Consider the following 15,661-nt stretch of genomic DNA (forward strand, 5'->3'; position numbering starts at 1 on the left):
GGCGGCTTTGACCTCTGACCTCACCCGGCCCAGGGAATTCGGGACCCCCCCTGGGATTTTGGGGTGCCCTCCCATGGGAACTTTGGGGCTACCCTGAGGATTTTGGGGCCGTTCCTTGGGATTTTGGGGTCCCCAGATGGAAGTTTGGGGCCCCCACCCCCCAGGTTTGGGTCCCGCCCATGGGAATTTCGGGATCTCCCCGGGAATTTTGGGAATTCTGCCCCCCATTAACAGTATTAACCCCCACCGCCCCAGTCCCAAACTGGTTTGGACTGGTTTGGACTGGTGGGCCACGGCCGGGGTTGCAGTTTCTCGGTGACTTTTGCCCAATTCCGGGCGCTTTTGGCCCAAATCCCGCCGCGATTCCGGGCCGGCCGCGCCCCCAGTGCCTCTGGAACCCCAAATTCTCAGGGAAAAACCAAAAATCCACAACCCCGCGGCCGGAATCGACGGGAAACGGGGCCTTTTGCACCAAAACGGGGGCTGGGGGGGGGGGGAGGTGTTTTGGGGCAAAAAGGAGCCAAATTGGGATTTTCGGGTTTGAGGCGGATTTTTTCTTTCTTCCTTTATTTTTTTGGGCAGTTTTGGCCCCAGCTTGAGTGGCTTGATGAGGAATTTGGCAATAACGAAGCGGCGCCGCTTTGGGGAGTTGATTTTTAACCCTTCCGTGTTGGTTTGGTTTTTTTTTTTAACCCGCTTTGAGCCAAAACTTGTCGTTTCTTTGGGGTCTGTTTGAGGGGGGTTTTTGGGGTGGGTTCCTCACAAATTGCCTCGTTTCGGGGTGAAGCCTCGGGGAGGGATGGCTCCGGGGGCCGCTGGAGCCCGGAGCCGCTCCTTTGCCCCCCGGGGCCGTGCGGAATTATTTAATTTGTAAATAATGTACAAATTTTTACCGGCTCCGCTGTAAATACAATAAAGGTTGCGGTAAAGCTCGGCTCCTCCCGCCCGCCGGGGGGCGCTGCGGCCGCGTCTCTATGGTTCCGCCCTCGCTCTGTGGTGGATCAACGCCCGCTTGTGCTGCTCTGTAATGGTTTCGCACCCGCCAAAGCCTCTCTACGCTTGGTGCGGAGCTGCTTAGACTGGTTTTTACTGGTTTTTACTGGTTTATACCGGTTTAAACTGGTTTAGACTGGTTTAAACTGGTTTATACCGGTGCGTTCCCCTGTGCGCCGCTCCGGCTTCTCCTTCCCGTCTCTATGGTCGTGGCGGCGGCAGCGGAAGCCGCTCTGGCCGCTGGGCGCGTCTCTATGGTTCTCCCGCCGCCGCCGTTCCGTCTCTATGGCGGCCGCGCTGCGGGTCCTCCCGCCCGCCAGGCGGCGCCGCCTCCGCCCTGCGCCGCCGCTTCCGCGTCCCGCGCGGGCGATGGCGGCGGAGGGGCCCGAGGAGGGGACCGGGGGCGCCGACGGCACCGGGGGCGCGATGGACGGGGACGGGGACGGAGGTGAGACCCCGGGAGCGGGCGCGGGGGAGGTACCGGGAGGGGCCCGTGGGGCTGGGGGTGAGGAGGGGCCTGAGGGGCCGCGGTGGAGGCGAGACCTGAGGGGGCTCGGGGGGATTTGGGGAGGATTTGGGGAGGATTTGGGGGCTCGGAGGGGGTTTCCAGGGCTCCGAGGCGATTGGGGGGACTGAGGGGATATTGGGGTGAGGAGGGGGGCGAGATCTGAGGGGATTTTGGGGGGCTCTGAGGGGATTTTGGGGGTGTTTGAGGGATTTTGGGGGGCGAGATCTGAGGGGATTTTGGGGCTCTTTGCGGGGATTTTGGGGGTGTTTGAGGGATTTTGGGGCTCTGAGGGGCCGGGGGGGTTGGGGGTGATCTGTGGGGGGCAGAGCCGGGGTGGGGGGATGTGGGGGGAGGGGCAGAGCTGTGCCCCCCTCCCCTCCCCCCCCTCCCTAACCGTGCCCCTCCCCCCGTTTCTCCCAGCCCCCCCGGCCGAGCCGCCGCCTCCCGCGCCCCCCGGTCCCGGTCCCGGTGCCGCTTCCAATCCCGATCCCGGTTCCGATCCCGGTTCCGATCCTGGTCCCGGTGCCGGTCCTGGTTCCAATCCCGATCCCGGAGCTGGTCCTGGTCCCGGTGCCGGTTCCAATTCTGATCCCGATCCTGGTCCCGATCCCGATCCCAGTCTCGATCCTGGTGCCGGTGCCAGTGCCGGTTCCAATCTCAATTCCAGTTCCAATCCCAAGCCCGGTTCTGATCCCGGTCCCGATCCCGGTTCCAATCCCAGTCCTGGTTCCGATCCCGGTCCCGGTGCTAGTGCCGGTTCCAATCCCAATCCCGGTGCCGGTGCCGGTGCCGCCCCGGCCCCGAGCGGGGCCGCTCTCCCCGCGGAGCCGCCGCCGTTCCCGGCCGAGTTCCAGCGGCTCTGGGGCGCGGCCCAGGGCAGCCCCCACGACTTCGGCGCCTGGACCGAGCTGCTGGCCTACGTGGAGCGGGAGGTGAGCCCGGCCCCGGGACCCCCGACCCAAAACCGCCCCCCCGAGCTGCCAGGGACCCCCGACCCAAAACCATCCCTGAGCCTTCGGTGACCCCCCAGAGCCAAAACCGCCCCCCTGAACTGATAGGGACCCCCCGACCCAAAACCGCCCCCCTGAACTGATAGGGACCCCCGACCCAAAACCACCCCTGAGCTACTAGGGACCCCCCGGACCCAAAACCGCCCCCCTGAACTGATAGGGACCCCCAGACCCAAAACTGCCCCCCTGAACTGATAGGGACCCCCAGACCCAAAACTGCCCCCCTGAACTGATAGGGACCCCCAGACCCAAAACTGCCCCCCTGAACTGATAGGGACCCCCGACCCAAAACCGCCCCCCTGAACTGATAGGGACCCCCGACCCAAAACCGGCCCCCCCGAGCTGCCAGGGACCCCCAGAGCCAAAACCGCCCCCCCCGAGCTGCCAGGGACCCCCCCAGAACCCCAAATACCCCCTGGAAACCCCCCAATATTCCTTGTAAACCCCTCAGTATCCCCCACTAGATCCCAAATATTCCCTGTAAACCCCCCAATATTCCCTGAAAACCCCCAATGCTCCCCACAAAACCCCCAATACCCCCTGTAACCCCCAAATACCCGCTGTAAACCCCCCAATACCCCCTGTAACCCCCCAATACCCCCTGTAACCCCCCAATATCTCTTCTAAACTCTCCAATGTTCCCTCTAACCCCCCCAACACCCCCTCTAAACCCCCCAACACCCCCTGTAACCCCTCAATATCCCTTCTAACCCCCCGATACCCCTTGTAACCCCCCCAAATACCCCCTGTAACCCCCCAACACCCCCTGTAAGCCCCGAGCTCCCCACCGAGGGCCCGGCTCGCCCCCAGGAGCTGCTGGAGGCCGCCCGGCGCGCGTTCGACGCCTTCTTCCAGCGCTACCCGTACTGCTACGGCTACTGGCGCAAGTACGCCGAGCTGGAGCGGCGCCTGGGCGGCGCCCGCCGCGCCCAGCAGGTGAGCACCGGCCCTGCCCGCCCGGGGAGCGCCCGTGGCCGCGGCTCCCGGGGGGAAACCTGCTTTCCCCTGAGTTTTAGGGGGGAAATCCGCCTTTTTCCTGAGTTCTGGGGAGGAAAATATGATTTTTTCTTGAATTTAAAGGAGGAAAATACGATTTTTTTTCATTTTTATGGGGAAAATAAGATTTTTTCCTGATTTTCGGGTAGGGAAATACGGTTTTTTTCTTGAAATTTGGGGGGAAAATCTGCATTTTTCCTGAGTTTTGGAAGAAAAATCTGCTTTTTTCCTGAGTTTTGGGCAGGAAAACACGCTTTTTTCTTGAGTTTTGGGGGGGGAAATGTGTTTTTTCCCTGATTTTTGGGGGAAAGATCTGATTTTTCCCTGAGTTTTATGGGGGAAGACCTGCGTTTTTCCTGATTTTTTGGGGTTGTAAAATCCTCTTTTTCCCTGAATTTATAGGGGCTAAAATCCTTTTTTCCTGAGGTTCATGGTGAAATCCCCCTTTTTCCTGCTTTCCGAGGGGGAAACTCCCCGTTTTTCCTGGGTTTTGGGGGCAAAATCCTCTTTGTTCCTCAGTTTTGTCAGAAAAAAAAAAATCCTCCCTTTTCCCTGGGTTTGGGGAGGAAAATGTCGGGTTTTTCCCGGGTTTTGGGGGAGGAAAAGCCCAATTTTCCTGGGTGGGGATGGGCGGTGCGGGAGCCCAGGTGAGCCCGGCTGTGCCCAGGGCAACCCAGGTGAGCCCAGGGCAACCCAGGCACGTCCAGGTGGGCCAAGTGAGCCCAGGGCAACCCAGGGGAGCCCAGGTGAGCCCGGCTTTGCCCAGGTGAGCGCGGCTGTGCCCAGGTGAGACCAGGTGAGCCCGGCTGTGCCCAGGGCAGCCCCGCTGTGCCCAGGTGAGCCCGGCTGTGCCCAGGTGAGCCCAGGTGAGCCCAGGTGAGCCCGGCTGTGCCCAGGTGAGCCCAGGTGTGCCTGGCTGTGCCCAGGTGAGCCCAGGGCAACCCAGGTGAGCCCGGCCATGCCCAGGTGAGCCCGGCTGTGCCCAGGTGAGCGCAGCTGTGCGCAGATGAGCGCGGCTGAGCCTGGCTGTGCGCAGGTGAGCCCGGCTGTGCCCAGGTGAGCGCGGCTGAGCCCGGCTGTGCCCAGGTGAGCCTGGCTGAGCCCGGCTGTGCCCAGGTGAGCCCGGCTGTGCCCCGGTGAGCGCGGCTGAGCGCGGCTGTGCCCAGGTGAGCCCGGCTGTGCCCAGGTGAGCGCGGCTGAGCGCGGCTGTGCGCAGGTGCTGGAGCGGGGGCTGCAGTCCATCCCGCTGAGCCTGGAGCTGTGGCTGCACTACATCGGCCTCCTGCAGAGCTCGCTGGACCCCGCGCGGCCCGAGAGCGCCCAGCGCGTGCGGGGGTGAGCGAGCCCTGGCAGCGGCCGGAAATCCTGGGAATGGCCTGGGAGTGGTTTGGGAAATCCTGGGAATGGCCTGGGAACGTCCGAGGAATGGCCTGGGAATGGCCCTGGGAAATCCTGGGAGTGTTCCTGGGAAAATCTGGGAATGTTCTGGGAAATCCTGGGAAAGGCCTGGGAAATCCTGGGAATGTCCTGGGAACGTCCTGGGAACGGCCTGGGAATGGCCTGGGAAATCCTGGGAATGTCCTGGGAACGTCCTGGGAACGGCCTGGGAATGGCCTGGGAAATCCTGGGAATATCCTTTGGAACGTCCTGGGAAATTCTGGGCACGGGCACGGGAATGTCCCAGGATTGTCCAGGAACGGCTCTGGAAACAAGCCCCGGCTTGTCCTGGGAATGTCCTTCCCTTTTCCCGGCAATCCCCCCCTTCTTCCCGGGATTCTCCCTCCCCGGGCCGTGCCCTGACCCCCGGCCGGTCCCGCAGCGCGTTCGAGGCGGCGCTGGCGGCGGCCGGGATGGATTTCCGCTCGGACAAGCTCTGGGAATCCTACGTGGAGTGGGAGCGGGAGCGCGGCGACCTGCGCGCCGTCACGGCCATCTACGACCGCCTGCTGTCCATGCCCACGCAGCTCTACAGCCACCACTGGGAGAGGTGGGACACGGCGGAGTTCCCGGGGAAAGCAGCGGGGGAACGGCGGGAAAACACCCGGAATTCCCTGGGGAACAGCGGGGGAACGGCGGGAAAACACCCGGAATTCCCTGGGGAACAGCGGGGGAACAGCGGGAAAACACCCAGAATTCCCTGGGAAAACAGTGGGGGAACGGCGGGAAAACACCCGGAATTCCCGGGGGAACAGTGGGGGAACGGCGGGAAAACACCCGGAATTCCCTGGGGAAACACGGAAAACAGCAGGAAAACAGTGGGAATTTCCTGGGAATTCCCAGGGGAAACACTGGGGAAATCTCAGGGAAACCTCAAGAATTCGTGGGGAAAACATCGGGAATTCACCGGGAAAACCTCAGGAATTGCCAGGAGAAAACCTCAGGAAAACCTTGGGAAATCATTGGGAATTCCCAGGGAAAGCTCAGGTCCTTGGGGTTCCCTCAGCAAACCTGGGATTTCCCTGGAAAACCTCGGGATTTGTCCAGAAAACTTCGGGATTTCACCCTGGGATTCCATTGGGAAAACCTTGGGATTCCTGAGCTTCCCCTGGGAAGAAATCCTTGAATTTCTGTGGGAAATTCTTAAATCCAGGCGGGAAATCCTTAAATTTTGGGTGGGAAACACCAAAAGCCCTGCAGTAAATCCCTACATTTGGGTGGCAATTTCTTGATTTTGGGTGGGAATCCCCCAATTCCGGGTGGGAATCCCCCGATTCCGGGTGTGAATTCCCCAAGTTTTAGGTGTGAATTCCCCAGTTTTGGGTGGGAATTCCCCAATTCCGGGTGTGAATCCCCCAATTCCGGGTGTGAATCCCCCAGTTCCGGGTGGGAATTCCCCAGTTTTAGGTGTGAATCCCCCGATTCCGGGTGTGAATTCCCCAGTTTTAGGTGGGAATTCCCTGATTCCCGGGGGAATTCCCTCTGGAATTGCAGGTTCAAGGAGCACGTGCTGCAGCACCCCCCCGGTGCCATCCTGTCCCACGAGGAGCTGCTCTGGCTCCGCTCCAAGCTCGGCTCCGGCTCCGGCTCCGAGCCCGCCCCGAAGCCGCCGGAGGGGCCCGAGGCGCCCCCGGGGGAGGAGCCGCCCCCCGGGGCCCCGCCCGAGGCTCAGGTAACCCGGGAATGCCGCTTGTCCCGTGGATTTAGGGGGGTTAAAAACCGGGATATTCCCAAAAATCTGGGAATTCCGCTTGTCCCGCGGCTTTAGGGGGGTTAAAAACCGGGATGTTCCCCAAAACCCGGGAATTATTCTTGTCCCCTGGGTTTAGGGGGTTAAAAACCGGGATGTTCCCCAAAACCCGGGAATTATTCTTTTCCCATGGGTTTAGGGGGGTTAAAATCTGGGATATTCCCAGAAACCCAGGAATTATTCTTTTCCCATGGGTTTAGGGGGGTTAAAAACCGGGATGTTCCCAAAACCCAGGAATACCACTTGTCCCGCTGCTTCAGAGGGGTTAAAAACTGGGAGATTCCCCAAAACCCGGGAATGCCGCTTGTCCCGCGGCTTTGGGGGGTTAAAAACCGGGATGTCCCCAAAACCCGGGAATTATTCTTGTCCCGTGGATTTAGGGGGGTTAAAATCTGGGATATTCCCAAAACCCGGGAATTATTCTTGTCCCCTGGGTTTACGGGGTGAAAAACCGGGATGTTCCCCAAAACCCGGGAATTATTCTTGTCCCATGGGTTTAGGGGGGTTAAAAACCGGGATATTCCCAAAACCCGGGAATTATTCTTGTCCCCTGGGTTTAGGGGGTTAAAAACCGGGATGTTCCCACAACCCGGGAATTCCCAAAGGCTCCGTGCGTCCGTTGCCCGCGTCCGTTGCCCTCGCTGTCCGGGTTCCCGTTTGCGTTTTGTGTTTCTCGGCCTCGCTCACCCTGCGGGCCGCGGCAGGCGTTTGTTCCGTTAATTGCGCTGCCTTAATTGGGTTTGTGCTATCGGATCCCTTTGGGTCACTTTACCTACCCCCGCTCGGCCTCGATTCCTCCTTTGTTTTATTACCGCTGGGTGTTTTCCCAATTAATCACCAATAACGAGCGGCTTTATCTGCCGTTTTATTTTATTATTGCTATTGTTTTTTTGTTTTCCCAATTAATCACCAATAACGAGCGGCTTTATCTGCTGTTTTATTTTATTATTGCTATTGGTTTTTTGTTTTCCCAATTAATCACCAATAACGAGCGGCTTTATCTGCCGTTTTATTTTATTACCGCTATTTTTTGTTTGTTTTCCAGTTAATTATCAATAACAGTGGCTTTATTTGCTGTTTTATTTTATTATTTCTGTTATTTTTTCCCAATCAATCACCAATAACAGTGACTTTATTTCCTGTTTTATTTTATTATTGTTATTTTTTTGTTTCTTTTCCAGTTAATTATCAATAACAGTGGCTTTATTTCCTCTTTTATGTTATTTCTGTTATTTTTTCCCAATCGATCACCGATAACAGTGGCTTTATTCACAGTTTTATTTTATTATTGCTATTTTTTTGGTTTTTTTCCAGTTAATTATCAATAACAGTGGCTTTATTTCCTGTTTTATTTTATTATTTCTGTTATTTTTCCCAATCACTCACCGATAACGAGTGGCTTTATTTGAATTTTCATTTTATTTCTGTTATTTTTTCCCAATCGATCACCGATAACAGTGGCTTTATTTCCTGTTTTATGTTATTTCTGCTATTTTTTCCCAATCAGTCACTGATAACAGTGGCTTTATTTCATGTTTTATGTTATTTCTGCTGTTTCCCCAATCAATCACCGATAACAGTGGCTTTATTTCCTGTTTTATGTTATTTCTGCTGTTTTCCCAATCGATCACCGATAACGAGTGGCTTTATTTGAATTTTTATTTTATTTCTGCTATTTTTCCCAATCGATCACCGATAACGAGTGGGTTTATTTCCTGTTTTATGTTATTTCTGCTATTTCCCCAATCGATCACCGATAACGAGTGGGTTTATTTGAATTTTCATTTTATTTCTGTTATTTTTTCCCAATCGATCACCGATAACAGTGGCTTTATTTGCTGTTTTATGTTATTACTGTTATTTTTTCCCAATCACTCACCGATAACAGTGGCTTTATTTGCTGTTTTATGTTATTACTGTTATTTTTTCCCAATCACTCACTGATAACAGTGGGTTTATTTCCTGTTTTATGTTATTTCTGCTGTTTCCCCAATCGATCACCGATAACGAGTGGCCTCTCCCCCTCCTCTCCCCGGGATCCCAGGAGGAGCTGGACCAGGAGAAGATCCGGGAGCTCGTGCTCTCCATGAGGCAGCAAATCCACGCCCAGAACGAGGCCGAAGTCAGCAAGCGCTGGAACTTCGAGGACGGGGTGGGTGGAAAGGGGTGGGATCCTCTGGGATCTCCCTGGAATCCCCCTGGGAATCTCTGGGATCTCCCTGGAATCCCCCCAGGATCCCCTGGAATCTCCCTGGGATCTCCCTGGAATCCCCCTGGGATCTCCCTGGGATTCCCCCAGGATCCCCCCCTCTGCAAAATCCCTCCTGGAATTCCCCAGGAATCCTCCCCAGATCCTCTGGAATTCCCCCTGGGACCTCCCCCAGAATTTCCCCCATGAAATCCCCCCCAGATCCCCCTGGAATCCCCCAAACCCCCGGAATCCCCCAAACCCCCGGCGGATCCAGCAGCCAAACTTCCCCGTGAATCCCAAATCCCCCCTGCATTTCCCCTGGCATCCCCCCAGGACCTCCCCCACAACTTCCCCCATAAAATCCCTCCCCAAATTCCCCAGAACGCCCCAAAACCCCCGGAATGCCCCAAATTCCTCCCCAAACCCCCTGGAATATTCCAAACCCCTGCCCAAACCCCTGGAATGCCCCAAATCCCTCCCCAAACCCCCCAGAATGCCCCAAATCCCCCAAAATCCCGGAATGCCCCAAATCCCCCAAAATCCTGAAATGCCCCAAATCCCCCAAACCCCCCAGAATGCCCCAAATCCCCCAAACCCCCCAGAATGCCCCAAATCCCCCAAACCCCCCGAAATGCCCCCAATCCCTGCCCAAGCCCCCCGAAAGCCCCACGTCCCGCATCCCGGGCAGATCAAGCGCCCCTATTTCCACGTGAAGCCTCTGGAGCGGGCGCAGCTGCGGAACTGGCGCGAGTACCTGGACTTCGAGGTGGCCGCGGGCTCGCAGGAGCGCAGCATCGTCCTCTTCGAGCGCTGCCTCGTCGCCTGCGCCCTCTACGAGGAGTTCTGGGTCAAGGTGGCCACAAATCCCCCTTCCCCCCAAAAATCCCCGCTGCTCCTGGCCCCGCGGTCCCCGTTTCTCCCGCAGAAAACCCCTACGTGCTGAAAAGTTTCCCTCTCTTTCCTTTCCCCTGGTTTCCTCCCCCTCCTTCCTCCACCTTCGCCCCCCCCCTTTTCCCCCTTTTTTCCCCATTTTCCCCATTTTCCTTCTCTTTCCCTTCCCCTTTTCCCCATTTTTCCTCTCTTTTCCTTCCCCTTTTCCCCATTTTCCTTCTCTTCCCCTTTTCCCCATTTTCCTTCTCTTTCCCTTCCCCTTTTCCCCATCTTTTTCCCTCTTTCCCTTCCCCTTTTCCTTGTCCTTCTCCCCCTCTTCCTTCCCTTCTTCTCCCTGTTTTCCTCATTTTCTCCCCATTTTCCTCTCCTTTCCCTTCTCCTTTTCCCCACCTTCCTTCCTCCACCCTTTGCCCCTTTTCCCCTTTTTCTTCCCTTTCTCCTTTTCCTTTCCTTCCCCTTTTCCCCACTCTTCTCCCCCTCCCTCATCCCATTATTCCCATTCTTCCCTTCCCCATTTTCTCCATTTCCCCCCGTTATTCCCCCATTTCCCCCCATGATTTCCCCGTTATTTCCCCATTATTCCCCTGTTGTTTCCCCCATTATTTCCCCTGTCATTCCCCCATTTTTCCCCTATTATTCTCCCATTATTCCCCCATTTCCCACCCATTATTCCCCCATTCCCCCCCATTATTCCCCTGTTTCCCCCCCGTTATTTCCCTATTTCCCCCCATTATTCCCCTATTATTTTCTCACTATTCCTCTATTATTTCCCCCATTATTCCCGTTTTCCCCCCATTTTCCCCCATTATTCTCCCATTATTGCCCCATTATTCCTGTTTCCCTCCTGTTTATTTCCCCCCATTTTCCCCATTATTCCCCCATTATTCCCCCCGTTATTCCCCCATTTTCCCCCCATTATTCCCCCCATTTTCCCCCTGTTATTCCCCCATTTTCCCCCCATTATTCCCCCATTTCCCCCCGTTATTCCCCCCATTATTCCCCCCATTCCCCCCATTATTCCCCCATTTTCCCCCCGTTATTCCCCCATTTTCCCCCCGTTATTCCCCCATTTTCCCCGTTATTCCCCCATTTTCCCCCCATTATTCCCCCCATTATTCCCCCATTTTCCCCCCGTTTTCCCCCCATTATTCCCCCATTATTCCCCCCATTATCCCCCCATTATTCCCCCCATTTTCCCCCCCGTTATTCCCCCCGTTATTCCCCCGCAGTACACGCGGTACCTGGAGTCCCGCACGGTGCCGGGCGCCCGCAGCGTTTTCCAGCGCGCCTGCGGCTTCCACCTGCCCCGCAAGCCCAACATCCACCTGCTCTGGGCCGCCTTCGAGGAGAAGCAAGGTCAGGGCCTCCCAAACCCCAAATCTGGGGAGCCCCAAAATCGGGGGATGAGCCCAGGACGGCCCCGTTGGGGCTCGCCGTCGGGGGCTGGCTCCCAGACCTTGGGGACGGGCTCAAATGTCAGCCCAACGCGGCTCAGAGACCCTAAAACCAACGTGGGAGGCCCCAGACTACCCCAGGGAGTCCTAAAAGCATCCTGGGCACCCCAAAACCCACCCTGGGCACCCCAAAAAACCCTCCAAGGGCAACCCTGACCCCTTTTTGTCCCGTTTTCCCCAATCCCAGGCAACGTCGACGCGGCCCGGCGCAGCTTCGAGGCCGCGGAGCCGGGGCTGGGGATCTTTGATGACCCCAATGACCCAAATAACCCCATTTCTCCCGTTTCTCCCCCATTTCTCCCGTTTCTCCCCCATTTCCTCCCGTTTCTCCCCCATTTCTCCCTGCTTTTTCCCCATTTCTCCCTGTTTTCCCCCATTTCTCCGTTTTCCCCCATTTCTCCCCGTTCTCCTCCATTTCTCCCCGTTTTTCCCCATTTCTCCCCCATTTGTCCCCATTTCCACCCATTTCTCCCCGTTTTTCCCCATTTCTCCCTGTTTTCCCCCATTTCTCCCCAGTTTCTCCCCCATTTCTCCCCATTTTTCCCCATTTCTCCCCGTTTCTCCCCTATTTCTCCCCGTTTTCCCCCATTTCTCCCTGTTTTCCCCCATTTCTCCCCGTTTTTCCCCATTTCTCCCCATTTTTCCCCATTTCTCCCCGTTTCCCCCATTTCTCCCTATTTTTCCCCATTTCTCCCCCCATTTCTCCCCGTTTTTCCCCCATTTCTCCCCGTTTTTCCCCCATTTCTCCCCGTTTCTCCCCCATTTCTCCCCGTTTTCCCCCCATTTCTCCCCGTTTTTCCCCATTTCTCCCCCGTTTTCCCCCCATTTCTCCCCGTTTTCCCCCATTTCTCCCTTGTTTCCCCCATTTCTCCCCGTTTTCCCCCCATTTCTCCCCGTTTTTCCCCCATTTCTCCCCGTTTCCCCCCATTTCTCCCTGTTTTCCCCCATTTCTCCCCCATTTTTCCCCATTTCTCCCCGTTTTCCCCCCATTTCTCCCCTTTTTACCCCATTTCTCCCTGTTTTACCCCATTTCTCCCCGTTTTCCCCCATTTCTCCCCGTTTCCCCCCATTTCTCCCTGTTTTCCCCCCATTTCTCCCCATTTTTCCCCCATTTCTCCCCGTTTTCCCCCCATTTCTCCCTGTTTCTCCCCCATTTCTCCCCGTTTTCCCCCATTTCTCCCCGTTTTCCCCCCCCATTTTCTCCCAATTTCCCCCCATTTCTCACTGTTTCTCCCCCACTCCCAGGCAACGTTGACGAGGCCCGGCGCATCCTGCGCAGCTTCGAGGCCGCGGTGCCGGGGCTGGCCATGGTGCGGCTGCGCCGCGTCAGCCTGGAGCGCCGGCACGGCCGCGTGGCCGAGGCCGAGGCGCTGCTGCTCGAGGCCATGAGGGCCAACGAGGGGCTGCCCCTGGGCTCGTTCTACGCCGTCAAACTGGCCCGGCAGGTGTGCAAGGTGCAGAAGAACCTGGGCAAGGCGCGCAGCGTGCTGGTGGAGGCGCTGGAGAAGGACCCGGTGAGAGGGGGGCAAGGGGCTGGGCTCAGCTGGATTTTGAGATCTCGTAAAAGCGAGGGAACGCGTGCGGGGTTGAGGCTGGAGGGTCCTGGCACTGCGGTTTGGGGGGAAAAGGCGGGGATTTGGCCGCCTGGAAATGCGGGCAGGGGGTGGGGGGGGCGGCTGGAGGGGGTCCAGATCCCCTTTGGGGATGCCCAGAGCTCGTTCTGGGGACCCTCAGATCCCATCTGGGACCCCCAAGAACCCCTGGATCCCCTCCAGACCCCCTCTAGTCCCCCCCCAAAGCCCCTCTAAGACCCCCAAAGCCCCTCAAACCCCCTCTAGTCCCCTCCAGACCCCCTCTAGTCTCCCCCAAAGCCCCTCACGTCCCCCCAGCCCCCCTCTAGTGCTCCCAAAGCCCCTCTCAGACCCCCCGGAGCCCCCCTAGTCCCCCAAAAAGCCCCTCCAGTCCCCCCCAAACCCCCCTCTAGTCTGGCCCAAACCCCCATCAAGACCCCCCAAAGCTCCCCTAGTCCCCTCCAAAAGCCTCTCCAGTCCCCCCCAAACCCCTCTCAGCCCCCTCAGACCCCCTCCAGGCCCCCCCAGACCCTCTCTAGCCCCCCCCAAACCCCCCTGTCAGCCCCCCCAGCCCCCCTCCAGCCCCCCCAAGAGCCCGCTGTGCCCGGGGTGGGGCAGGACAACGCCCGGCTCCACGCCAACCTGCTGGAGATGGAGTTTGGGGCGGACGTGGGGCAGAACGAGGGCAACACCATGAGCTGCTTCGAGCGCGCCCTGCGCAGCCCCCTGCCCGACGAGGCCAAGCTGCTCTTCTCGCAGCGCCGCGTCGAGTTCCTCGAGGACTTCGGCTCCAGCATCCACAGGTGGGGGACAGCCCCGGGGGGCCGGGAAAGGGGGCTGGGGGATCCCCTGGGAGCCTGAAATGGGGCTGGGGGATCCCCCTGGGAGCCTGAAATGGGGCTGGGGGATCCCCTGGGACCCCAAAATGGGGCTGGGGGATCCCCTGGGAGTCTGAAATGGGGTGGGTGGGACCCCAGAATGGGGCTGGGGGCTGCGTGTGGGACAGAGAAATGGGTCTGGGGGGCTCCTCCCCAGCCTGCTCGAGATTAAAACATCCTGGGGGGGACACTGAAAAGGGTCTGGGGGCTTCCCCTGCGACCCCAAAATGGGTCTGGGGGCTCCCTCCTGAGTGCTGCCCCCTCCCCCCAGGACAAAACATCCTGGGGGACCCCAAAAAGGGTCTGGGGGCTGCCAGCCCCTCCCCAGCCTGCTCAAGGACAGAACAGCCTGGGGGGACCCCAAAAAGGGTCTGGGGGCTCCCCCCTGAGCGCTGCCCCCTCCCCAGCCTGCTCAAGGCCTACGATGAGCACCAGAAGATCCTGAAGGCGCACGCGGCCCGGAAACGGGCGCCCGAGAACGGGTGAGAGCCGGGGCCCAAATCCGCCCCCCAAAACCGGCCCCAAATCAGCCCCAAAACCGGCCCCAAAAACTCCCCAAATCGGCCCCCAAATGGCCCCAAAAAGTCCCAAAATCGGCCCCAAAAACTCCCAAATCCACCCCAAAAAGTCCCAAAATCAGCCCCAAATCAGCCCCAAAACATCCCAAAATCGGCCCCAAACTGGCCCCAAATCAGCCCCAAATAGTCCCCAAAAACTCCCAAAATCGGCCCCAGCTCGGCCCCAGCTCAGCCGCCGCTCTTAGCCCAGCTCCCCCGTTTTCACCTCCCCTTTTATCCCAAATTCACCCTCTGCATTCCAGCTCTGCTGCTTTTCATCCTGAACTTCTCCTTTTCCCCCCATTTCTCCCTCATTTCCCCTTTTTATCCCTAATTTCCCCCATTTCCCTCCCAAATTTCCCTCTCAATTCCTTCCTTCGTTTCCCTCACAATTTCTCCCCTTCCCTCACAAAATTCTCTTTTCCTCCCCAATTTCTCCCCACAACTTTTCCCTTTACCCCCTCCAATTTCTCCCCCAAATTTCTCCTTTTCCCACTTTCTCCCGTCCCCCCATTTTTCCTCTTCCCATTTCCCCTTTATTTTCCCCCTTTCCCTCCACATTTTCCTCCCAATTCTTCCCTTTTCCCCCCAATTTCCTCTTCCCCCCTCATTTCCCCCCTTATTTTCCCTTCCCCCCACATTTTTCCTCTTTCCCCCCACATTTCCCCCCATTTTCCCCTCACATTTCTCCCCAATTTTCCCCCCACATTTCTCCCCAATTTTCCCCCCACATTTCCCCCCCATTTTCCCCTCACATTTCTCCCCAATTTTCCCCCACATTTCTCCCCAATTTTCCCCCCACATTTCTCCCCAATTTTCCCCCACATTTCTCCCCAATTTCCCCCCACATTTCTCCCCAATTTTCCCCCACATTTCTCCCCAATTTTCCCCCACATTTCTCCCCAATTTTCCCCCACATTTCTCCCCAATTTTCCCCCACATTTCTCCCCAATTTTCCCCCTTTCCCTCCACATTTCCCCCCGCGCTTCTCCCCAATTTTCCCCTTCCCCCCCCCACATTTCCCCCCAATTTTCCCCCCCAGCTCGGAAGAGCCCGACGACAAGCGGCTCCGTCCCGACGACCCCTCGGGGCTCCTGGGGCCCCTCAACTTTTCGGGGGGGTACCCCAACCCCTCCTACAACTACTGGTACCAGGTGGGTGTTTTTTGGGGGGGGTTTTGGGGTCTCCAGGGGGTCCCCAGGCTGATCCCCCCCCCCCAATTTATCCCGCACCCCCCAGCACGGCTACAGCACCTACGGCTACCAGAGCCCGTGGGGCTACAGCCACTACTACGGGCAGAGCTGAGGGGGCTCTGCACCCCCACCCCCCACCCTGTACAGACTGTGGGACCCCTCCCCCAAAATTTGGGGGGGGGGCATTGTAAATAAAGAGGCTGTGAGGAGCGACCCCCCCCGTCTCTGAGGC

At 57.8% G+C, this 15,661-nt stretch overlaps 1 protein-coding gene and 1 long non-coding RNA gene across 2 annotated transcripts; one reads left to right on the plus strand and one right to left on the minus strand.

Moving 5' to 3' along the window:
• Positions 1–1,358: 1,358 nt before the first annotated feature.
• On the plus strand, positions 1,359–15,638 carry LOC137467093 (pre-mRNA-processing factor 39-like). Its single transcript, XM_068178650.1, has 14 exons — positions 1,359–1,441; positions 1,922–2,433; positions 3,322–3,447; positions 4,724–4,842; positions 5,327–5,494; positions 6,439–6,616; positions 8,739–8,846; positions 9,574–9,738; positions 11,006–11,132; positions 12,476–12,744; positions 13,420–13,604; positions 14,087–14,161; positions 15,279–15,390; positions 15,476–15,638. The coding sequence occupies exons 1-14, from the start codon at positions 1,363–1,365 to the stop codon at positions 15,539–15,541; spliced, it is 2,289 nt and encodes a 762-aa protein (XP_068034751.1). The 5' UTR covers positions 1,359–1,362; the 3' UTR covers positions 15,542–15,638.
• On the minus strand, positions 8,069–11,115 carry LOC137467131 (uncharacterized). Its single transcript, XR_010995411.1, has 3 exons — positions 11,018–11,115; positions 9,640–9,716; positions 8,069–8,833 (listed from the first exon to the last, which is right to left on the minus strand). It is a non-coding gene; the product is annotated as an uncharacterized lncRNA (long non-coding RNA).
• Positions 15,639–15,661: the final 23 nt, after the last annotated feature.

The sequence above is a fragment of the Anomalospiza imberbis genome, unplaced genomic scaffold (genome assembly GCF_031753505.1).
Source record: "Anomalospiza imberbis isolate Cuckoo-Finch-1a 21T00152 unplaced genomic scaffold, ASM3175350v1 scaffold_52, whole genome shotgun sequence".
Taxonomy (NCBI): domain Eukaryota; kingdom Metazoa; phylum Chordata; class Aves; order Passeriformes; family Viduidae; genus Anomalospiza; species Anomalospiza imberbis.

Coding starts and splice junctions, on each gene's coding strand:
- LOC137467093 (XM_068178650.1), top strand. CDS start 1,363: ATGGCGGCGGAGGGGCCCGAGGAGGGGACCGGGGGCGCCGACGGCACC. Junction 8,847..9,573: donor GCTGGAACTTCGAGGACGGG/GTGGGTGGAAAG, acceptor CATCCCGGGCAG/ATCAAGCGCCCCTATTTCCA. Junction 14,162..15,278: donor AAACGGGCGCCCGAGAACGG/GTGAGAGCCGGG, acceptor TTTCCCCCCCAG/CTCGGAAGAGCCCGACGACA.